The sequence below is a fragment of the Mytilus galloprovincialis genome, chromosome 1 (assembly GCF_965363235.1).
Source record: "Mytilus galloprovincialis chromosome 1, xbMytGall1.hap1.1, whole genome shotgun sequence".
Lineage (NCBI taxonomy): Eukaryota > Metazoa > Mollusca > Bivalvia > Mytilida > Mytilidae > Mytilus > Mytilus galloprovincialis.
The window spans coordinates 68,724,727-68,749,882 of record NC_134838.1 but is presented as its reverse complement, the minus strand read 5'-3'; the positions used below and the strand labels follow the sequence as shown (position 1 = coordinate 68,749,882).

At 30.9% G+C, this 25,156-nt stretch overlaps 1 protein-coding gene and 1 long non-coding RNA gene across 15 annotated transcripts in view; one reads left to right on the top strand and one right to left on the bottom strand.

The window, feature by feature from the left end:
• Window positions 1–25,156, bottom strand: part of LOC143082457 (adenosylhomocysteinase-like 1) — an 82,383-nt gene that overhangs the window by 42,825 nt on the left and 14,402 nt on the right. For 5 of the 13 annotated variants that reach the window (XM_076258124.1, XM_076258172.1, XM_076258141.1 and 2 more), the window contains one exon: window positions 21,916–22,003. In XM_076258124.1, the coding sequence (XP_076114239.1) occupies window positions 21,916–22,003 (88 nt within the window). Of the gene's footprint in view, window positions 1–3,289; window positions 3,896–20,384; window positions 20,437–21,780; window positions 21,866–21,915; window positions 22,004–25,156 lie in introns of those variants that run through there. The other 8 variants (XM_076258132.1, XM_076258188.1, XM_076258151.1 and 5 more) reach the window with 3 other exon arrangements.
• The window catches only part of LOC143082519 (uncharacterized), a 31,652-nt gene continuing 10,495 nt past the window's right edge, over window positions 4,000–25,156 (top strand). Inside the window, exons 1-5 of one of the 2 annotated variants that reach the window (XR_012980412.1) lie at window positions 4,000–4,411; window positions 9,790–9,934; window positions 18,419–18,497; window positions 20,304–20,364; window positions 23,029–23,070. This is a non-coding gene — a long non-coding RNA (uncharacterized LOC143082519). The remainder of the gene's footprint in view (window positions 4,412–9,789; window positions 9,935–18,418; window positions 18,498–20,303; window positions 20,365–23,028; window positions 23,071–25,156) is intronic. The other variant, XR_012980411.1, reaches the window with a different exon arrangement.

The window sequence follows — 25,156 nt, the reverse complement described above, 5'->3', positions numbered from 1 at the left end:
TTTAAGAAAACATAGTTAGTGAAAGATTAGCAAGTACATATTTTTATGTTTATGGGTGTTTGTACCATAAATTGTTTTACAATTTACATATGCTTTCATTTAAATTTAATCATCAATACAATTCCACACTAATCATTTGAAATTGCTACATTTGCTGCTTTTGTAATGAGCTGGAACAACCACAAACTATTAATATTTTTATAAACTGTTTCAGATTGAATTGATTGTTGAAGGCTTATCAATCATTCCTAACATTTTAACTGCTTTCATCTTATCTCTCATTTTCTTTTTTTCACAACAATTCCAGACTGTTTTATCATACTGATCACCAATGTTATATAATGAAGCAGGGGAGAATGATAGTTAAGCCTCAGTTACCATAACTGATGAAATAAATATATTGGCAGATAATAGATAAAAAGCTAAAATGTTTATAATTTGTTCATTTGAGTATTTTTCTCTTAAGTACACTCAAAGCAGATTATATATTCTTATTGATTCAGAATTATATATAAATAGTAAGCAAATGCATGATGCTTTAGTTTTATTCTGATCTTATTATGACATGTTAAATACTCAGGTTATAATTACTAGAAGAGTTTAAATTAATATCTTATAATTGGGTTGCTGTATAATTAATTCATCAACATATTATATATTATAAAAACTAATTTGGACATCTTTAAAAAAAAAATTAAGGGTTCCGCGGAACCCTGTGTCTCACCAACTTTTGCTGTTAATCGCAGGCTCAACAAAAATGAGGAAAAAATTTATAATAAAAATATTTCTCTCAAAACAATCTTATGATCATTAACAAGTTTAGTAGAAATCCAGGATAGTCTAACACGGATTTGGCTATACTTTTTGAACCTTTTGGATTATAGCTCTCAACTCAGCATCTTTTATATAAGCTTTGGATTTCAAATATTTTGGCCACGAGCATCACTGAAGAGACATGTATTGTCGAAATGCGCATCTGGTGCAAGAAAATTGGTACCGTTAATTTTATTAAGAAAGTTATTAAAATTTCAAAACCTTTAATCACAGAGTGAATGTAATTATTATAATTTCCTGGCAGAAAATCCATTTACAAGTAAAATTCAGAAAACCAGATTTTTTTTTCTACAAAATTAACTTCTAGATACTATCTAATGATCATAAACAAGCTTCTAGCTGTCCAAGTTTGGCAGAAATCCAGGACTTTTCAAGAAAGTTACTTTTTTTTCAAAAATTTAATTAATCACAGAGTGAATGTAATGTTTCCTAGCAGAAAAACTAAGTCCATTTATAAGTAAAATACGGGAAACCCAGATTTTTTTTAAAAATCTACTACTGGATACTATCTTATGATCATAAACTGTAGTGAGTGAAGTTGAAGTTGAAGCTTCTGTCCAAGTTTGGTAGAAATCCGGGTTAGTTTAAGAAAGTTTTTAAAATTTCAAAAATTTAACCACAGAGTGAATATTTGTGGATGCAAACGACGATGACGACAGAAAGAAAGATCGCTATGTCTCGCTTTTTCGACAAAAGTCAAAGGCTCGACTAAAACAATCATCAATTACGATAGATTATCCATGACGCTCCAAAGTCCAAACATAATGCCTCAATGTTGTAATTGTAGCATTAACGCAATTGAAACTATAAATTTACGGTAAAATAGCAATCATTTGAGTCATGCTTTAAATATATACCAAAGCATTAGCTTAACTGAATAGATGGATAAATTGATGGGTTGTGCTGACAAAAACATCTTTCAAGCAATGTTTCTACAAAACAATTACAGGGCTGATACTGAGGATTCATTCATCTTCATAGATACCAAATTTCATGGATTGAGGAAAATACTGTTTTATGTGGGGATTTTGCCAAAATCTGCATTCAAGCATATAAAGAAACTTTGTACTTTGTAGAACTTTTCAATTGATACTAATTTTCATTGAATATATATATATATATGATAACGCTGGACAGTATCTGAAAATGGACGCTGATATTCTTTACTAATTAGATCCAGGATCCACTTATTTACAAGTAACAGTTGTGTGGCACTTGTTACTGAAGAAATTTTCATGAAAAACAGCTTCAAGAGATAATTTGTGGAACACAGAATTGGTAGAATATCATGAACATAGCAATTATATATAATAAACCGAAAAATTAAGTAAAGAACAGATTTATAAATTGTGAAAAAAAATTGCAAAAACATATGATTACACAATTTCCTGCTACAGTAATGACAGTTGAATTGAATGGAATTTTCTCTGTAAATTAATTGTAATTGATTTTAAATAACTTTTTTTTACATGGAAGTGATTTTTCTAAATACAACTAGCTGCTTTTTAACCAATCAAATGAAGCAAGGTAATAACGAACTTTATATTATGTCAGTCACCCAGATTATCATATGATATACAATTATTACAATTTAAATGTAATCATACATTCAAGTCATGTGCTGTTTAAATTTACAATTAGTGACAATGCATTATATTGCCAATATAAATTACATTAATTTGTAATTAAATATTTTAAAAGTTACCCAATATTCATTTATTTTCTAATATGCATTATACAGTAAAACCAATATTCCTTGAATTTCTACCAATTTACAGTCAGTTTATAGTTGCTTTTTTGTTTGGCTAGTCCATCTTAAGTTTTCTATTTAGGAGGTGGTAAAAGTTTTACACTGCGATTATGATACTGGTACATTGACTTTCAATATCATATGAAATTAAATCCTTGGCCAAGTTTTTATACTTTTCTACACTTTTCACAGTTAAGAATGTTAACAACATACAAGATGCAGAGGCTTTTAAAAAATACACACAAAAATATGCAAAAAAAAACCAACTTATAGGGGCTGCAAGAATTTCACTTATACAGTCAAAATATGAACTATCTAAATATAGACTTTATTATGACCCAATTTTCTCACCAGATCAAAGCACAATGTAACAAACAAGCATAAGTTCAATTAGTATAGCACAAGCTTTAGACATTCTCAGGTTAACTTTTCTTGCATTGTCTATTAAGCTTCATGTAATTGAATGGCTGTTGATGAAGATTGCAGCATTTGATAATTGAGCAATCATCAGCAGCCAATTTTTAGGACCCTGATAATTCCTAAAATGCAGAAAAATCTATCAATTTACAATATATGTAGGTAACATAAAGGTGACCTTGAAAAAATTGACCTTTACAGAAAGTGTGACCTTTAAAACCTTACAATCAACAATGTATTGTTTAAACTTTCTATACATACTGTTACTGTGGGTCACCTTCAACTTACACAGTGAATCAACACTTTCTCCTGTAGATGAAGCATTACTTGATCTACGATCGCTGATCGGCTGAAGCGACAAACGTCTGTCGTACTGTATGCTATGTCTTTTACGGCCAGCTCGAGACTTGTATGCATTGTCCCCTTCCAAATTCCTTATTTTTTCCGACATATCAAATTCATTCTGAATATTTGCATCCGTCGGATTCCTTCCTATTTTCTTCATGATTTTATACCTTATAGTCACAAATACAATATATACTCCTTATCAAAAAAGCACCACCGTACTTTAAGCTCCTTGATCAGTTCTGCAGAATGTTTACATTACAAGTAATTCGTACTATGCCCAAACAAATGTACCACAATATATCAGTAGAATGCCATCAAAAGTAAACAATCATATATCTCACAGCATGTAAAATGACAGGTCATAAAACAAACTATAATTTTGCAATATCTTTCATTTATATTTCTATAGTTCAATGCACCATTGTAAACAAGATCATTCTTCCCAATCTTTTAATTTAAATGTCCTAATAAATTTAATTCTTTAAAAGTACAATAACTCCACTGTATGTATATATCTATAAGTAGACACAGATATATATATATATATATATATCTTATTCAAGAAATCACATACCACAAATCCAAAACAATAAAATAGAACAAGGTATACAATTTGTATTGATGTAAGTATGTGTAAATCTACTTAGATAACTTCCTATGTATATTAATAAGCAGAGGTTTCACTTTTTTGGAAATTTGCCTATGCTATTTTTAGAATCACAACAACACTACAGCCACTGATGTCTTGTTCATTTGTGTCTTGGCAGGACTACATCTTAATAGAATACTTTGATATCAAAACAGAGATCTTTCCTATGAAATTCATTACCAATACGCATAGCTCTCCACCTAATATTGTAACTAGTAGTGCAATTAATGGGAAAAAAAAGTTGAACGTTTGTGAGGATGTATCCGCTATTGATATAGTCCAACGGTGACAGAAATCTGTACATACATCTAATGCTGTGATAAAAGCTCCAATGATGAAATGAATTAATTACTGTGTGATTGACGGAAAGAAATATACATCAAGAAAGAGATCAATTTCATTTTTCAAACAAGGTAAGGCCACTTTCATAATACTTGTAAATTTCAAAGATTTCCAATCAATGCAAAAGATCAAAGAAAACAGGTATTTCATCAAGTGTTGAAATTTTGTTATAAAGGATGGTAAATTAACAACTCTTCCCACAAGAATAGTCTGAAAAAAGCTGTATTTGTTGTTGTAAAATTGCGCCCTGATATAGAATTCAATGGGAAAATATGGATCTTTATTTTCAATTAAGACTTTAAAAAACGCTGATTTCAAATTTCATTTCAAGGTTAAACAAGAACTTATTTAAATGTTTTGAAACATAATTTTTAAGAAAAGTTCTCTTGAACATTTTCAGGAATTCTAGTAGATAACTGAATATTTTTGCATCTGCAAAAACAAAGTAACAAAATTATTTTTTTCTGTAACTATTCTCTGTTTGAAAGTTCTGTCAACCATTCAAAGAAAATCCTAATTAGCCTTGTTTCAGAAAATTAAGCACATTTTTTTTTATGTTTTTGAAACTGCAGAATAACATGCAAGTAAAATGTCTTACAATTGTTTAGAGAAAAATGAAACTAGATCTAATGATCGCAATCTGACAGATTTATCCCACAATGTATCACAAGAAAAATTCAAATATGCAGAAAAAAATCAACATTTCTTCTTTAATAGAAGATTTTCAAAGATACATTTTATAGCAAATCAAAACTATTTATACTGAGATCAAATATTGCAAAGTGCTTGACTGCATAATTTCTTCATGTTCAGGCTGAAAAATATTTTCAAAGCATTTTAAAACTATTTGAACAGGCACAATACTTCAAAATCAAATTTCATGCACACCTTGCAGTAAATCTTTCTCACTTCTTTTATCTGTGCTTTTGATTTACCGCTAATGTTCTGGACATTAAATGAACATGAAAGAAAATCCTTTTTCTTTAGCCATATTACGTAAGTTGAATATTTTATTCATGTTTTCCACATATTTATTGATCCTAATTTCAAAATAATCTTTTCAAAATTAAATTTGTTATACATTACACCATGAATAAAGACTAATTTTATGGACTTGGAACACATTTAAATATCAAATGTATTCACATATTCATTGGTATCAGTAATAGCATTTTCAATATCTTAATACTATATCAGTGCTGAATACTAATAAAATAATTACAATGCAATTATATAATTGAACTTTTGTTATTACTAACACTACCATCTTTATTGATTCAGGCTGAACATTTCAATAATGTCCCAGACAAATGTCTTCTACAAATCACAAATAAATATTTAAGTTAATGCACTAACATTTCCAATTTAAGCAGGTTTGTTAATAAAAGAAAGTTTTTAAAATGAAAAATAACCAAATCAAATTTCATCAACTTTTTGTGGTAATTGATTTTCAAATTAAATAATGAAATATTCCCAGATAAATATTTATCTTTTAAGCAAGACTAGTGCTTAGGGTGACAGAATTTGTTTCCATGTGGTGAAGATATCTAGCAAAAATCTACTGTTAGAATAGTAATTTTTTGTCTGTGTAATAATTTTCATCATTTAACCCAAAAATGATTGTCTGCATAACATGCTTTTGAAAACAATTTAGACCATAAACACTTGAAACAGAGAAAAATATAAAGGGTGTTGACACAATAGGAATATCAACATTTATGAAGAGAACATTAAAAGCCAGCTGTTCTATGATTCTTTTACATAATCATCTACTCATTACATAACTATTCTAGTCTTGATAAATACAAAATTCATTTATGCCATGTTTTAATAATACATGATAAATGGAAATGGCTTTGGATTGCACTACTGTCAATTTATTATTTATGTTGGGATACAATTTTGTAATTACTTTTGTGGATTTCATAGGACAGCTGTACCATAAAGGACAAGGTAAGATAAGGCCCGTTTTCCAGGTCCCCCAATTTTCTCATTTTGTTTTGTAAAGCTACCTATCACATTAAAATATTCCCATAGGTTTGAAGTTTGTTTAGATGAACTTCAAAACCATTAATTTCAGAAAATGGGTGAGGTGAGGATGTTAAAGGGCATCAAAAATGCAAAATAAGGCAAAATTACGATTTTTGGCCACTGTTTCTAAAAATTTAATTGCGTGCGCCTACATGACCCGGAGAAAATTATGACAATTTAGACAGCAAAAGCAGTTCTCATGACATTGGAATAAAAAAATTCTGGGTAACATTGGCGCAGGCACTTCAAAACTAAAAATTCTTTGTATGAAACACATGCAAAGTGGATAATCATTACAATAATTGAATAATAACAGAACATTTACCCCCCCTTACCTCACCCAGTTGCTAATTTTTAATGGCTTTTAAGTTCATCCAAACAGACTTCAAACCTAGGGGAATAATTTAACACAAAAACTAGTTTTCAAAAACAGAACTTGAAAAATGAGAAAATAGAGGGGCCAAAAACAGGCCTTAATGTAACTTGTCCTTAAATGTAAAAAAAAAAGTGTATTGGCATATATGCAAACTTTTAAAAAAATTACCAGGAAATTAAATTATTTACAAAAATTATGTTTTCTATCACTTGACGAAAAATGTATCCAGAGAAAACATGAGATGCTGTTAAGGCCCAATGATGCCTTGAAAACTACAGGACTAAAATATAAAAACAAAAGTGCACACGCTGAAATGTCTCGCCTTCTTTACTTATCATTGATATTATGTTGATAGTCCTAAATATAAAGCTTTGTACTGTACAACTGTCACACAAACTTCACATTAACCATGAAAACTAAACATTGACCAATGAACCATGAAAATGAGGTCAAGGTCAGATGAGCCATGCCAGGCAGGCATGTACAGCTAACAATTCTTTCATACAACTGATATAGTTGACCTATTGCTTATAGTTTAAGAAAAAATGACCAAAACTCAAAAACTTAACTTTGACCAGAGAACCATGAAAATGAGGTCATGGTCAGATGACACCTGCCAGCTAGACGTGTAGACGTGTACACCTTACAATCATTCCATACACCAAATACATCTTCTTTTTTATATAGACCTATTGCTTATAGAATCTGAAATATGGACTTGACCACCAAAACTTAACCTTGTTCACTGATCCATGAAATGAGGTCAAGGTCAAGTGAAAACTATCTGAAGGGCATGAGGACCTTGCAAGTTATGCACATACCAAATATAGTTATCCTATTACTTATAATAAGAGAGATTTTAACCTTACAAACATTCAAGTTATCACTGAACCATGAAAATGAGGTCAAGGACATTTGACATGTGACTGACGGAAACTTCGCATCATGAGGCATCCATATACAAAGTATGGAGCATCCAGGTCTTCCACCTTCTAAAATAGCTTTTAAGAAGTCAGCGGGCGGCGGCCGGATCACTATCCCTATGTCAAGCTTTCTGCAACAAAAGTCACAGGCTCAACAAAAAATGATGTGATTGCCAATGAGACTACTCTACACAAGAGACCAAATGACACAGAAATTAACAACTTAGATAGAGGTCACCATAAGTCAAGCTAAGTTTACTAGGGGGATTTGGAACCTTACAGTTTCTTAATTAAAGAACCTTAGTGAGCACGTTCACATACCCCATGTCCCCACATTGTCATTGGAGAAATTAAATAAGTATAAGAAAAAAAATTGTATAAGAAAAAATATTGAATAATAATTTCCTGTCAATATACATAGTATGTCCTTATTATCTACAAAATTTCATGAAATTCTGTTGAGTGTTTTCAGAGGAGTTGAGATGACAAACTGTTGCAGAAGTACATTGAAGCAAATAAGTTCAAAGGGGCGTAACTCCTAGAAAAAAAATTGAACCTTAATTTCCTGTCGATATGCACATCTACATAGTATGTCCTTATTATCTGAAAAGGTTTCGTAAAATTCTGTTGTGTGGTTTGAGAGGAGTTGCGATGACAAACTGTTGCAGTAGTACATTAAAGTAAATAAGTTCAAAGGGGCGTAACTCCTAGAAAAAAAATTGAATCCCAATTTCCCGTCGATATGCACAACTACATAGTATGTCCTTATTATCTGAAAAGGTTTCGTGAAATTCTGTTGTGTGGTTTGAGAGGAGTTGCGATGACAAACTGTTGCAGTAGTACATTAAAGTAAATAAGTTCAAAGGGGCGTAACTCCTAGAAAAAAAATTGAATCCCAATTTCCCGTCGATATGCACAACTACATAGTATGTCCTTATTATCTGAAAAGGTTTCGTGAAATTCTGTTGTGTGGTTTGAGAGGAGTTGCGATGACAAACTGTTGCAGTAGTACATTAAAGTAAATAAGTTCAAAGGGGCGTAACTCCTAGAAAAAAAATTGAATCGCAATTTCCCGTCGATATGCACAACTACATAGTATGTCCTTATTATCTGAAAAGGTTTCGTGAAATTCTGTTGTGTGGTTTGAGAGGAGTTGCGATGACAAACTGTTGCAGTAGTACATTAAAGTAAATAAGTTCAAAGGGGCGTAACTCCTAGAAAAAAAATTGAATCGCAATTTCCCGTCGATATGCACAACTACATAGTATGTCCTTATTATCTGAAAAGGTTTCGTGAAATTCTGTTGTGTGGTTTGAGAGGAGTTGCGATGACAAGAAATAGGACTGATGGACTGACGGACGGACGGACGGACGGGTCAAAAACATTATACCCTCCGCAACTTCGTTGCATGGGGTATAATAATTTCCTAATTCATCAACTAAATGAAGAAAACCAGAAAATTTTTAGTCAAATTCATAAATTTTGCCATTTAGTTACCTTTTCATGATGATGATCTATACATACAATTATATATGATTAAATGCATTTTATTCAGTACTAGTCAAACTTTCTCTACTATGTAACAAAGGGTATTCATCTTTATATATAAAACAAAGTGTATTCATCTTTATATACAAAACAAAGTGTTTACAACTCTATATAGAAACACTGTCTATACCACAAACATAACTGACAAAACCTAACACAATTATCTTTTGATACCACTAGTGAATAAACTGAATAACATGATATGACATTAATAGAACACAATTTACTAATAAAAAGGAATCAATATTCACTGATGACTACAGGATATAAAGCTATGAAATACCAATTAACATTCAATTTGTCAACAATAGGTTCCTGCAAAGAACTGACAAGAGAACAGTCACAATATATACACTAGACTTAATGGCACTGTGTAGCAATACAAGGCAGCTAGCTGTCTGCAATTTTAGACAGAATGCTGGCATTGCATTCAGATCTCCAACCAGTTTTGAACAATATCATATTTAAGATTTACAGATTACATAATAGAAATGTCAAGATCTTGAATTATAAGAACAGCTTTTCATTGTACTGTGTTTGTTTTCTACAAAACCATAACACTTTTTTACAGAGGCTTTTCCACTCCAAAGAAAAAGAGAGAATCAGACTTAAATGATCAGTCCAAGAAACTTTAAACTGTAAACAGATGTAGACATTATTCAGACCAGTTACAAAGATTTGTTTCTACAGGACATAGATTTCCTTTTATTACCAAGGTGAGTCTAGATCAGTCAGATAGGATGTACTTACGACTTTCTGGTATAGTTTGTGTCAAATGGGGCGTACTTAAGACTTTTGTGTAAAGTTTGTGTCCAATAGGGTGTACTTGGGACTTTTGAGTAAAGTTTATGAGTCTAACAGAATAGACTTTTATGTAAAGTTTGTGAATCAATAGGGTTGACTCAAAACTTCCATGTAAAGTTTGAGAGTCAAATAAGGTGTACTTAGGACTTTCATGAAAAGTTTGTGAATCAATAAGGTGTCACTTAAGACAATGTGAAAAGTTTGTGAGTCAAATAGGGTGTGTACTAAAGTCTTTGAAGTTAAGTGTGTTAGAAAGTTGCCCAATTTACACATCAATCATCCTTAAAACAAAAGGGTTTTATCCTTATAATTCCCACCAAAAATTTTTTTTTTCATTCAATTTCAACTACCTTGGATCTACAGGATTTCATAATTGTGTATGGTGCATGGATAGATCTCAATGGAAGTGTGTTATTATAGGATGAGTAGTTCACAACATATATGTCTATCAAATTGAAAAACAAGTTAGAGACACACATACAAGTATTTGTAGGTATTTTTTCAACAAAAGGGAAATATTCTATACCTGAATGGAATCAGTTTTGTCCTGGGCCTGGGAGGCTAAAGAATAGTTTTTTATCTTTCCAAGAGGCAGTCAAAAAATGAAAATAACTCTTTAAAAAAACTACTTGCGTCCAAGCACTTTCCTAGATTTATCAGGAGCCACCAATACAAATATTTTAAAGCACGGCTGTTGAAGAAATTAAACAGTTGAAGAACTATATAACCAAAATGGACATTAAAATAATAGCAAAATTGTATTATCCACTGTCAACTTTGCTTTAGTTTCTTTATCACTTATAAATTTATAGACAGAAAAATGGAGAAAGGTTTGTTCAAAGACTACTTAAGCCAATTGCAACTGTTTTGTTTAGCAAAGGAGACATTGGGATATATTAGTCAGTCACAGATATGACAGATGTAAAATATTTTGATTAGTCAAAGCTACTGTTTAAAATAATGCAATCATTATTCAGCTATATTATAGAATCTTTAGAACTATGTTATGCAATCAGTAAACTCACTGTATAATAAGAGCCAAAACATTCATGAGAATCAGAAGATCAATGTCAAACAGACCTTATTTTTGTCAATAAATAATTTTCTTAAAGCCTTGAAAACTAATTGAAATAATAAATCCTTTACTAAAACATCCATCAGATATATCAGCTTAAGTTTAATTGTGATCATTTATACTCAGTAATACGGTTCTGTTTCATAATGAAAATCATCTGTTTCAAGCAGATGTGCTCAAGATTCCTTTGATTCTAATAGTTTAGAACTTTGCTTCTATTTTAACCTTTAAGCTCTTTAGAAAATGTATCAAGTTGTTTAAATTGATATTAAAACCTGTTTAGACAAGACTTTGTTAGCTGTATACATGTAAATTGTATCATTAAAAAATATTCATATCAAACGTAGCATTAGGCCTAACAAAACAGTCTGAACGTGTACTGCACCCCTAAAGTTTTTTTTTTTTAATTTTTAATAAAGCACTGATCAAGTTAAAATGTTGCTTTCATAGCTAGACTCAATGCATGTAATTTTTGTCTATAAAAATAATTATAATTCCACTCCTACCAACATGAACAAGTACCCTATTTTTCAGCATATATGCATGTAACAGTAAACACACATACTTTTTTGTTTGGTCATACAGTTTGAAAGTGAATTAAATTGTTTTTAACCAATTTTCAGAATTATTTTTATCACATCCTTGTCCAAAAAATCTCAGTACCAATTCAATTTTCAGAAATGTCTTCCCCTATCGTTTAAAAATCAAGATCTGCCCCAAAAGAACTAAAACTAATCAAAGCCTTAAAGGCTGTAAAAGCAATTGCTGCCATGTTAATGTTTGGGGACTTTTATTTTTCATCCACATATATACAAGAATTAAACCTGACATGAGTGTTGTCTAGTTAAAAGTAAGAAGGTTTTAACTTTATATAAATAAAAGACTTTAGCAGAAAGTCATTTTTAATATGTTTTATATTTCACAAGGAGACAACACGTTTACCAGGCTAAAGTTGGGGTCAAATATACATGTGCTGAAACATATAACTCAAAAAGAAATCATCATGGATTATCCCCTGGTAGTGTTTGTAACTTCCTTGGCAGTAATTTCCTTTATTGATTTAATTTTAACAATTTTCTTTATTAATTTATATTTAACCATTAACACAAATGATTAAGGTAGATGGGGTGTCTAAATTATAATCCATAGAATCTTTTAATAATTTGCCAAAATGTAGTTCATATCCTGCTTGTTTAAAAACATTAATAAAAAGAATGGGTCACCGGACTTATTTTCAAACTGCAGGTTGCGCAAAATTGTCCAGATTTTGTATAGATTATGCATGGAAAACCCAATTTTCCGCAATAAAACGCAAACCGCACCATAGAATTTTGAGATAAAATATGAGAAGATAGCTCCAATATTATGCGTTCAGATAAGCAAAAGAAAAAATGGGGTCACCGGACTCGTTTTTTTGCTACATGTAAAAATGGGTAAATTCCTAACACATTCTATTGTAAAAGTAACACTATCTGAATTATCTGCCCTTGCTTTTGAGTTGCCTCCCCTTATTTGACAAAGTTGGAAAAAAATGAATCAAACAAAAGAAATATTTTTTTTGTAAAATACAATCAAAAATATGATCAAACATGGCATTTTCTATATCATAATGAAAATTCTTACACATGAATTACCTACTACTCTAAAATTTGCACATTTCATCAAGGATCTAGACCTTGTTTTCTAGTATTTCAAAATCAAAGATGGAGGAAGACACCCTATCTACCTTAAGTTAAAACATTTCAACTTTCCAGACGCAAATGTTAAAAAACGGGAAAGAAATAAAATATCTTACAAGACATAAACATGTAAAGAATAAATGTATATTTCAGCTTAATAAAAATATTTTCATAATGTTACTTTGTCATCATTTTTAAAACTAAGTTCCAAACATTATTGCTCAGTTGATATGTGTCCTTCTGATGCGGTACGAGCACAGGCACTTGTTTCTATCCATAGGAAGGTCGATTATCCATATAAATAGTTTTATATGGATAGTCGACCTTCCTATGGATAGAAACAAGTGCATGTGGGTACGAGATAACTACAATTCTCATGCAATCCCGAAAAGGGGGGTCATCACAGACAAACATGACATTAAATCGTTATCACTGAACTAGTATATATATTGTATAGGGGCCAGCTGAAGGACGACTCCGGGTGCGGGAATTTTTCGCTGCATTGAAGACCTGTTGGTGACCTTAATTCTGCTGTTGTATGTTTTTCTATGGTCGGGTTGTTGTCTCTTTGACAAATTCCCCATTTCCATTCTCAATTTTATTATACGAACAAGAACAAACAGCTCTACGTTGCTTTGATATTTATCAATTTTTAGGAAACATTGCGAAAAATGATCTTCAATATTTCGAAAACATGTGAAATAAAATTGCTAACACGGTGGACCGTCGAGTGTAAACAAACGTAGTAGACTTGTTCACTGAAAAGACGAGGATAATGGTTTCATCTGACAAGTCACATTTGTTATGCAAACCCAGTTTTGATCATGATATTTAAAAAGACGTACTTTTTTTCAATCTATGTATTAATAAACTAGAAAATTCCAAATTGTAAATATCTCTTCATCTGGACCGACTTGGCATCTACTACGTTTGGACGGGTCCATTTCATAAGAAAGGTGATCGATAAATATTACGGAGTTTTGACAGAAAAGGAAAACGAACTTATTGTTATGTGTTTTCAACAAGGGTTTCGTTCCGCTAAATTATTTGCGCAAATAAAGTTTGTCTATTTTTAGATTACAGGTAATAATTTGACACTACGCATTAACCTGTGTAGTGATTTTGATTTTATGATAAATGTATGAATGAACGATAATTTTATGAATGAACAAGAGCACCTGACCTCTTAAATAAACACAAATTAAACATAAAAAACCGTATTTATTAGGAGATAATTCAGTTAAATTTTCAATACTAAATCAACAACTGAAATGAATCCATATTTTGTTGAAACATCGTACGAACGGCGGAAAACGGAATCGCATTTATAAAAATGTACTTTTTTTCACTCGGACTTCTATGTTATTTGATAGTCAAACGGTTGACCCTTTAAATACAAAAATACATCTACAAGAACATATTCTGAAACTTCTTAAATCCACTAACGTTTTTTTAAAGTTTCAAGCTATGTATTGCATTAGAAAACATACATAGGTGTTAAAGAATGACTGACCAGGAGCCTGTTTAACAAAATACTATGGCTTGATCTGGGCGGAGTCTCTGATCTGGGTCACAAAGATGGCCAAACGCGACGGCATAAAAGCAATTGCTTTAAAAACTGTAAAAACATTTCATGAAAATACTAAAACTCAAAACAACACAGAAATTACCTGATGAAAAATCCATTTCATGTTACCTCAACATCACAACATTCAATATTAAACAACAATTAGCACCACAAGCAGGTCACAAAAGGGTGAAAAATGAGTATAATGCAACTGCCTACAATCAAAAGCAAAATAATAAAGAACCAGATGCTCCGCAGGGTGCAGCTTTATACGACCGCAGAGGTCGAACCCTGAACAGTTGGGGCAAGTATGGACACAACATTTAAGCTTGATACAGCTCTGAATTTGGATTGTGATTAAATAGTTGAAACAACATAGGTTTCTGACACAGAATGAATGTGGTCTAGGACTTAAACTTAAAAACTTTAAAATTTTAAATTGGACATTTACCTATTATGGTCCAATATCCAAAATCTAAATACATGGTTGTAACATTCAGCATATTATAGAACCCTAAGAATTCAATTTTTGATGAAATCAAATAATGTTCAATTTAAGACCCATTAGACCTCAATGTGGACCAATTTGATAACCAGGCCCAAATATTAACAAGAATGTGTCCACAGTACACGGATGCCCCACTCACACTATCATTTTCTATGTTTAAAGGACTGTGAAATTGGAATAAATTCTCTAATTTGGCATTAAAATTAGAATGATCTTATCAAAGGGAACATGTATACTAAGTTTCAAGTTGATTGGACTTCTACTTTATCAAAAACTACCTTGACCAAAAACTTTAACCTGAAGCCAAAAACTTTAACCTGAAATTTGCACTATCATTTTCTATGTTCAGTGAACCGTAAAATTGGGGTCAAAACTCTAATTTGGCATTTAAATTAGAAAGATCATATCATAGGGCACATGTATACTAAGTTTCAAGTTGATTGGACTTCAACTTCATCAAAAACTACCTTGACCAAAAACTTTAACCTGAAGCCAAAAACTTTAACCTGAAATTTGCACTATCATTTTCTATGTTCAGTGAACCGTAAAATTGGGGTCAAAACTCTAATTTGGCATTTAAATTAGAAAGATCATATCATAGGGCACATGTATACTAAGTTTCAAGTTGATTGGACTTCAACTTCATCATAAACTACCTCGACCAAAAACTTTAACCTGACATGGGACAGACGGACGAACGGACGAACAGACGAACGAACAGACGGACGAACGGACGCACAGACCAGAAAACATAATGCCCCTACTACTATCGTAGACGGGGCATAAAAATCTAAACACATGGTTAGATTCAGCATATTGAAGAATCCCATATATTCAATTTTTGTTAATATCAAACAAAGTTATTTTTGACCCTTTGTACCTTAATGTAGACAAATTTAAAAACGAGACAATACTGTGCAATTGAATATTTCTTGCTATTGCGCAAAACTGTGCAATTGAAAATTTCTGGCTATTGCGCAATATTGTGCAATTAGATATTTCTTGCTATTGCGCAATGCTGTGCAATTGAAGATTTCTTGCTATTGCGCAATACTGTGCAATTGAAGATTTCTTGCTATTGTGCAATACTGTGCGATTGAAAATTTCTTGCTAATTGCACTATACTTAATATAATAATTTTCGACCCCAATTTGGACCAACTTGAAAACTGGGCCCATAATCAAAAATCTAAGTACATGTTTAGATTCAACACATGAAAGAACCCCAAGAATTCAATTTTTGTTAAAATCAAGCCAAGTTTAATTTTGGACCCTTTGGACCTTAATGTAGACCAATTTGAAAACAGGACCAACAAGAATGTGTCCAAAGTACACGGATGCCCCACTCGCACTATCATTTTCCATGTTCAATGGACCGCGAAATTAGATAAAAAATATAATTAGGCATTAAAATTAGAAAGATAATATCATAGGGAACATGTGTACTAAGTTTCAAGTTGATTGGACTTCAACTTCATCAAAAACTACCTTGACCAAAAACTTTAACCTGAAACATGCACTTTCATTTTCTATGTTCAGTGGACCGTGAAATTGGGGTCAAAAGTTTAATTTGGCTTTCAAATTAGAAAGATCATATCATAAGGAACATGTGTACTAAGTTTCAAGTTGATTGGACTTCAACTTCATCAAAAACTACCTTGACCAAAAACTTTAACCTGAAGCGGGACAGACGGACGAACGAACAGACAGACGAACAAACGGACAGACGGATGGACGAATGAACGGACGCACAGACCAGAAAACATAATGCCCCTCTACTATCGTAGGTGGGGCATAAAAATTAAAAATCTGAATACACGGTTAGATTTGGCATATCAAAGAACCCCAATATTTCATTTTTGATGAAATCAAACAAAGTTTAATTTTGGACCCTTTTAATGGCCCCTAATTCCTAAACTGTTGGGACCAAAACTCCCAAAATCAATCCCAACCTTCCTTTAGTGGTCATAAACCTTATTTTAAAATTTCACAGATTTCTGTTTACTTATATACTAAAGTTATTGTGCGAAAACCAAGAAAAATGCTTATTTGGGCCCTTTTTGGCCCCTAATTCCTAAACTGTTAGGACCAAAACTCCAAAAGTCAATCCCAACCTTCCTTTTATGGTCATAAACCTTGTGTTTAAATTTCATATATTTCAATTCACTTATACTTAAGTTAGAGTGCGAAAACCAAATGCCTTCTGACGATGACAACTATGACGACGCCAACGTCATACCAATATACGACCAAAAATTTTTCAATTTTTGCGGTCGTATAAAAAGGTTGGTAAATGTATGTTTCATTCAATATTGGTAACAAAATTGGTATCATGTGACCTAGAAAATTTGCAAAGATTCCATGAGCATTTAAGTGCTCATTCATTACAAAGAACTTTAAAAGAACAAAAGGGGAAGCCATCATTCAAATTCAAGAGGCATCATCTCTGAACATACAAAGATTCTGAAAAGATCCATTTAACTGTATATGTCAACTGTAGACCTGTCTGTTATCACAATTACGAAGCTGTCAACCATCATGTACTGGAGACATTTTAACACCTTCAAACCTTCAAGATTCTACAGTTCTACACAAACTTCCAAATGCCCACACAGTGCTTAATAAACATTGATCCCATCCAATTATAATCAAATCGTGAAAGCTGTATAGCTCATCATGATGAAATTCATATCACATCATTATATTTAAATCCTTGTCATTGACCTCACATTGGCAAAAACTTACATTGTATAATATATATATATACATGAACAATATCAGTAGCAATATTCATGAATCAATACATAATTGTGTTGAACTTCTTACGGGATTAAATGTTCATACATGATCCATGTATTGTAGATTCATTACTATTCATAGAATAAGAAACCCATTATTTTAAATATTCCTAAAAGCACATTTTTTATGTATAGCCTTTGGCACACCAATGAAATAAAATATCCACAAAAAGCCAAATTTCCTCAATCAACAAAAATTAATGAATCCACAGTATTCAGTTTCTGGAAAATTATAATCCTGGGGGGACCTTACAGTGCACAATTTTTATTAAAATAAGAATTGAAAACTGTCTTCATTTGTGTATGATACGCATACCCTGTACCAACTATATATTTTGGATGTAAAATGAGATTATACATATCCAACTACGGTATGTTTTTTATGAACAATAATTCAGCATTGTAAAAATCTATTCATGCATTTTTGAAACCCTTAACATGCTTAAGGCAAATTAAATGTCCATACCTAGGCTCAAAGTATCCACTGATTCAGCACTAAGATTATCATCCATGAACAACTATCTGTGGCAGATCATGATTAAACTTTATACCTGAACTCCTTTCAGGAAGCAAGAAAAAACAAAACTAACAAAATAAACATTGAAAATGACATCCCACATCTCTAAGAATCAAGATGAGCAAAAAAACAAACCCTGCTATATATATATTATATTTGTATTGAAACATCTATTTATGGCATATTGTCTTCATCTTTGGTACTAAAAACATATTTAATGAACATGTGTCACTTTAATCTATCTATTTTTCAGAAAAGAAGATTTTGATTAGTAACATGAGACTCTTTAAATCAGGAATTTTGCCAATTATGGTGAAAATAATGATACTGAAGTAAGTTTTACTTATAAGCAAATCTTCCTCAATGACCTATATAATTTGATTTTAAGTTTTAATCCCCGAGGACAACTCTTTAAACCAAAATAACAGGATTACAAATCTAAGTATTTTTACCTTTAGAATTGAATATCATTTGATTAAATAAAGTCACATTAAATTTGTTTTTTATTTTTAGAGTCTCATGACGATATAAGCAATTATGTCCCAGTCACTATACAACCTTCAACAATAAAAAACCAAGACAATAATAAAATTGCCCAACCTGAAAATGTGAAACAATTCAAACAAAAAGCTAGCAGCCTACTATGATATTTGTATAAGTTGGTCAGATTACCCCCCCCACCCCCCCCATTGAATCTACATCTTATATGGATATGTCATTTCAAAACAAATGTGGAAGTTTTATAGATTTATGTGCCTTGTTAATACCTTGATTAGATGCTATGTACATTGTATATGTATATATGTTTATGTTTTTTTTCTTTTTTCAAATTCTATATTTTACACGATCAAATTAAAAGTAATATCACTCCAGTAAATATGTGAACATGCATTTACTTCATAATTCATTCCTGAACTAATTTGTTGCTATCAATTTGCCAAGAGTGCAGAATATAAAGACTTTCTTCCAACACAATCATTTCTCAAAAATATTTTTTTTTATAGAGAGTATTGAGGTCTAAGAAAAATAAAAGAGAATATTATAGTGCCTAACAAGATTGTGTGAGGTAGACGAAATTGACCTTAAAACGATTGTATTGTCTTTTGATGTCCAAAAATAGGCAGATCGTACATATAAGGACTTTATCTAATGACTACATGAATTTGGGATTTATTATTATTATAATATACGAATGAAACTGAAAAATGTATTTTTTTGTTAGGATAAACAACAATTTTACCTAACGTAGCCGTGCGTAAAATGTTTTTCTACAATTATCTTCGACAAATGGTGTTTTTAATGGAAAAGAACGTAAAAAACAGTAAACTTTCCCTTTTTTCTCTGCAATAGACTTTCAAAAATATTTTATCTAATGTGAATTCGGAAAATTATGTGAAAATATAAAGCAGTGGCAGTTGTTACCTTTCATACCTTAAGTTTCATTGATAAAATTGATAAAATATATGGACTGGTCCAGTGTCCAGTAAGCAGGTCATTTAATTTACTGTACACATTCACGTACGGTGAGTTAATCAATATACTCGTACGAAAAGCATGAACAGTTTGAAGGTAATCAAAAAGAGAACTTAATCCAATCAAATTGTACAAGATTTAATAACAATGTCCAGTCCACATTATATTAAGTAATAGGGGTAAACTGGGTAGGGAGAACATGACAGATATTTCAAGTTGATATTTATGCAATAATGAATTAAAATTTGTCGACCAAAAGTTTTGCTACAATTTCAAAAATATATCGTTCTGTATTGGTATAGTTTTCGGACCTTTCATTGGCGTATTTAAAGCTATAAAAAGTTTGAGCTTCAAAAGTTCACACAATTATTGACTTTTTACAGAAAATTTGTCCTTGTAAAACATTTAATAGTTCACAAATGGTACGTGATTTTAAAGTAAAATTATTTCTTAAAACACTACAAAAAAATTCATTCATATTGATAAAGTGGTATCGTCATAAAGTGCGTTAAAATGAACAGTGGTATAGCAAACATCAAATTCCCTCACAAAATGTTATCACACACTATAAGCTTTAACCTTTATAAGATGTTTTTTTTTTATTTGGTTACATTTAATTTCTTTCATTCATCCATTTTCATAACTATTGCTAATTTCATTTCCAGATACAAACAAAATGTTTGATAGTGGCAAAGGGTCATGAGATTTAAACAACAGTAAACAAGGGTATGTCAATGAGCAAATACTAAGTGCAATTGTTTCCTTTCTATCTTCCTTCAACATGTTGTATATAAACAGGAAATGGACAAAGATAGACAACTCTTTTTGACTGAGTGAACTATACAATAAGACAATTTGAGTTGTCTACCTTTCTATATACATACAGTTTGCATTAATATTTTTAAATCACCATATTGGTAAAAATGTGCTTCACTGCACTGTGTGATATGCATATTAGTGAGTTGTCCTCAAGAAAAGATCAAAACTATTTTAAAAGCACTGCATTAAAAACAAAAACAAATTTATGAATGGCTAAAAAAAAAGTTCAGAATAGTACCCAAAAAAATCAGGCATTAAAAAATTATTAAAATAAATATGAGGTATCAACTGCTGTCTATTTTAACTTTTTAGAAAGAGTGTTTTTTCAAATACATGCAAGTATCTAATTTGTCTTTGCATACCTGTAAACACGCATAATGTACACAAAAAAATAAGTACATCTTCCATACTAAAAAAAATATTAGGTGTATCGATAGAATCTACTTAAAAGAAATTAACATAAAATTTATACAATCAAAACACACACAAATGACAAAAAATCAAACCAAACTGATCACTACACAAGAACAGAAAAATGTACATGATTACTACAAGGTTCAAATCTAAAAAATATTTGATACAAAAACTAAGGGAAATAACTGTATGCCAAATTAGAAAAGCTTAAGCCATGACATGTGACAATTAGGTTCTGATGGCCCAACAGGAGTAATCATACCAGCTACCATGTTAAAATGAAATGTGTTATTATGAATAATGCATTGCTGAATTCCATGCATAACATTATTAAGTATATAGTAAATGTGTGCGTGTTAAACAATGTGTATAAATAAGTCTACATTAATTGAAGTTTAAAAATGGATGAAATAAAAATTAATTTTCAAATAGATGCATTGAAAAATTGATTCAGTTTTGATTAATAAAATAGAGATACAAACTAGTTACATGTATTAATCATTAGACTAAAAAAAGCAAAATTTTACATTAAACTTGTGAGTAGATTTTAAAGAAATTAATACAAAAACTGAAAATGCTTTGATGATTTAAGCAGAAAAGAAAAGACAGTTGTATAGATCATGTTACACTAGGAAAAAAAGCTATTTGCAGATAAATATCACTCAATCTTTTTTAAGAATAGATAACAGATTTTAGTGCATTAGTTCTAATTAAGCAGCAGATTATGTTAATACATGTATTCATCAATGCAAATTACAAAACAAATTTCTGTTTATATACATATTCATGCAAGGCAAGTCAAAGTTTTTTTCCCCACCAAGTACTTCCTGTACATCAGAATACTAATGGCCCCGAATCATGCACACGGTTAGCTATGGTGATCACATGACATGACAGGAAGTGACTTACTTGAACTGTAACTATCAGTTGAGGATTGAGAAATGGACCTACTGCGTAGCTTATTTCTACCATGGGTTAAATTATACTTGATATCCTGAAATCATAATGAATCAGTCAAATGAGTCAAAATGAATCACTACTTACTTGAATCAAAGCTATCTGTCGATGACGAAGCTGAAATTGACCGACTCAAAAGTCGCTTCTTGGTCGGAGTCAAAACAAACTTCACGTCCTGTAATAAAAGCAGAAATATTATGATGAGGTCAAAGTTGAATGGTTCCTTTTTTTTTTTAATTTAAAAGAGACGGACTTAGTGAGAAGGCTTATTTATCCAAAATTCCCATTTTTTTTTTGGTAAATGATTAAGTTTTATCATTAGTTTAAATAAGATCAAGATTTCATTTGGATTAGAAAGATGTTTGAAAATTTTTTGCCCTTTGATTGAGAATGAAAGAAAATGACATCATTCATGTGTTTTCCTATAATACTGATCATCCAGGTCTTTTTTTTTTTTGCATTTGATGATTTCAAGACAAAATGTAGGCTTGATTAATGTTCTCTACCAATGATCTAAAAAATTGTGTTCTTTTTGTAAAATCTCATCAAGAATATTTTAATGATCACTTTTTTTTTATTGATTCATTGTACCACAATAGCAAAATCAGCATGAAGATGCAGACAATGATGCACAAAAAATACCCCACTGGTTGTTTGACATTGATAAAATGTTCTGGGCTCAAGGGTATAATATAAAATCAAAGTATCATAGAACAGGAATCATAATGCAGCCATATTGATTGCACAGCAGATCTTAAAAGATATACGATAAATACTGTTACAACTGAACATTACCCATTATTATGAAAGATCCAGACCAAAATATTAAAATTCTCCTTAGTACAAAAGGTTAGAAATATGTTTTGAAAAAAAAAAACGATCAATGTATGGATAGTCATACATTTATAAACTGAGTGAGTGAAAGAGAAGGATGAACAAGGTCGTTTCAGTAAACCTGTATATACTTCGACCTTATCCATGAGTTGGAGCATAAAATATAAAAAAAAATGAAGATTCACAAACAAATTATCTCTGAAGGACATCTTCTGATTTCTTTAATCCCCCATTACCCTGATAATAGCTTGTTTTCAATTAAAAGTATATACTGTAAATCAAGCAATGGCACTGATGTGAAAGTTTCCCAATGATTATATAAAATATTCATCAACTGGGTTATTTTATTTCTCTTTTATTTTTCAGATAAGACAAATAAAGAGTTTATACACAGACCTATTGTAAAATGTAAGTTGTACATACAATAATATTACCCAGGCTTAACCAGAATGTTAGAACTGGTTTCTTTACTTTTTATCACTATGATCATTATGGAAACCTATCATTAAAGAAATATCAATTGCACAGAACAAGATATACAATCTATAAATCTGCACAGACCAGAAAACATAATGACTATAAATGGGGCATAAAAAATATGCCTAGTTCCATTTCCCATTCTAATAAATATGCTTTTTTTCGATATAAAAAGTATAAACTAATTAAAAGCAGTAGTATAAGAAACCTAGCTATAAGAGCAAATATAAACCCGAAAAAAATGTTCTTATCATACAAATGATATAATAATATGATGGTCGGACAATATATGCCATTTTAAAAAAAAGTATATATAAAATATCATGCACTAAAAGTTCTAATGTACAAATAAGTAAATATAAAGAAATTTGAGTGTTCATTTAAATCACTGTGGTACAAGGTGATTGAATGATAGGAGTAAAACTCAAATACATATATAGCTATTTTAAAACTTTTTTAAATAGTCTATATGGATATTAAACACAAGTTGACCTTATAAACACTTATGCAAGTGTTTTTGATCTGTCACAGTATAGTATTGGTAGAAGCATTGTTTTAAATAACTGTTTTTTAATAACTTCGATTTAAATGCCAGCTTTTAAGTATTAAGTTTCAGGATTTAAAATCTGATATACAGATACATGTACTATGAAACTCTCTTAAAATGCATTGTTAACATAGATGACCTTAACATTGTAATAACTAAAGTTCCTACAAGTAAGTGCAGTACTGTCTGCTAATGTCTGTCCATCATGGCTCTGTTGTATCTTGTTTTTTGCTGTCTTCCATGATTGTGTTTTGTTTGATGTATAAGATTCAATCAGGCCAGTGGTTTTCTTTTTAGATATTTCTGTATACCTCAGTTTTTTAATAAGCATATACTTTTTATACTTTATGCGTTTTGTTCATTGTTGAAGGCTGCACTTTATTACTCAAGTACCTGTGATCTGAAGTTTTTTATATTCTTGGCTAAACAGTCTTTTGTGAACAGTTGTCTCATTGCCAATCATATAACATATATATCCTTTTTCTATCATAAACTGTGGATTCACTATTATTCGTTGGATACCAATTTTCATGGATTTCGTGGGTAAAGGTGACCGACTAAATTAAATGTTCAACGACTAACAAATTTTCTATAGGCTTTTATTCAGACATCAGCAAAACGACGAAATTAAATATCTATGAACATGTATTTAGTTTTCCTAAATCCACGAAAATTGGTACCAAGGAAAATAAATGAATCAACTGTGCAGTATTATACAATTTAATATTTTAAGAGATAATCCTCCACAACTATCAGAATTCATTAAAATGCAATCATCAACATGAATAAATTTAATGGACTCAGTTTTGTGTTCTGTAACAAGCAAAATCAAGTAAAATTCCAACATGTGTACAGCATGCATGTAGTAATTGAAACAGTTGAATTCTGGTCATTTCTGCTGTAATATCTCTTATAATATATGATTATAATCCTCAACATTTTATTTGCCAGATATTGGTATATGATTGGAACAGTTGGTATGGTTTTGAAACTGACACTGTTTAAACAAATACTTTTCTACAAAAGAGTTATATTATGTCTTTTTGTCCTTAAGGAAGAAGAAACTGTATAAAATGCATATACATGTATGATCATATATATTTAAGGAATGACTGTAATATTTTTTCTGTCTATGAAGAAATAAGATAAACAAGAATGTGTCCAAAGTACACGGATGCCCCACTCGCACTATAATTTTCCATGTTCAATGGACCATGAAATTGGATAAAAAATATAATTAGGCATTAAAATTAGAAAGATAATATCATAGAGAACATGTGTACTAAGTTTCAAGTTGATTGGACTTCAACTTCATCAAAAACTACCTTGACGGCCTAGCCAAGATCAGATGTGCATTTTGTGTTTCACATGAAGTCAAAAATGAGTATCACCTCAGGGAAAAACTCTTTTGATATTTTGGTTCAAAAATGGTTTAAATTATGAAAAATTGCTATCGTTAGGCTAACACTG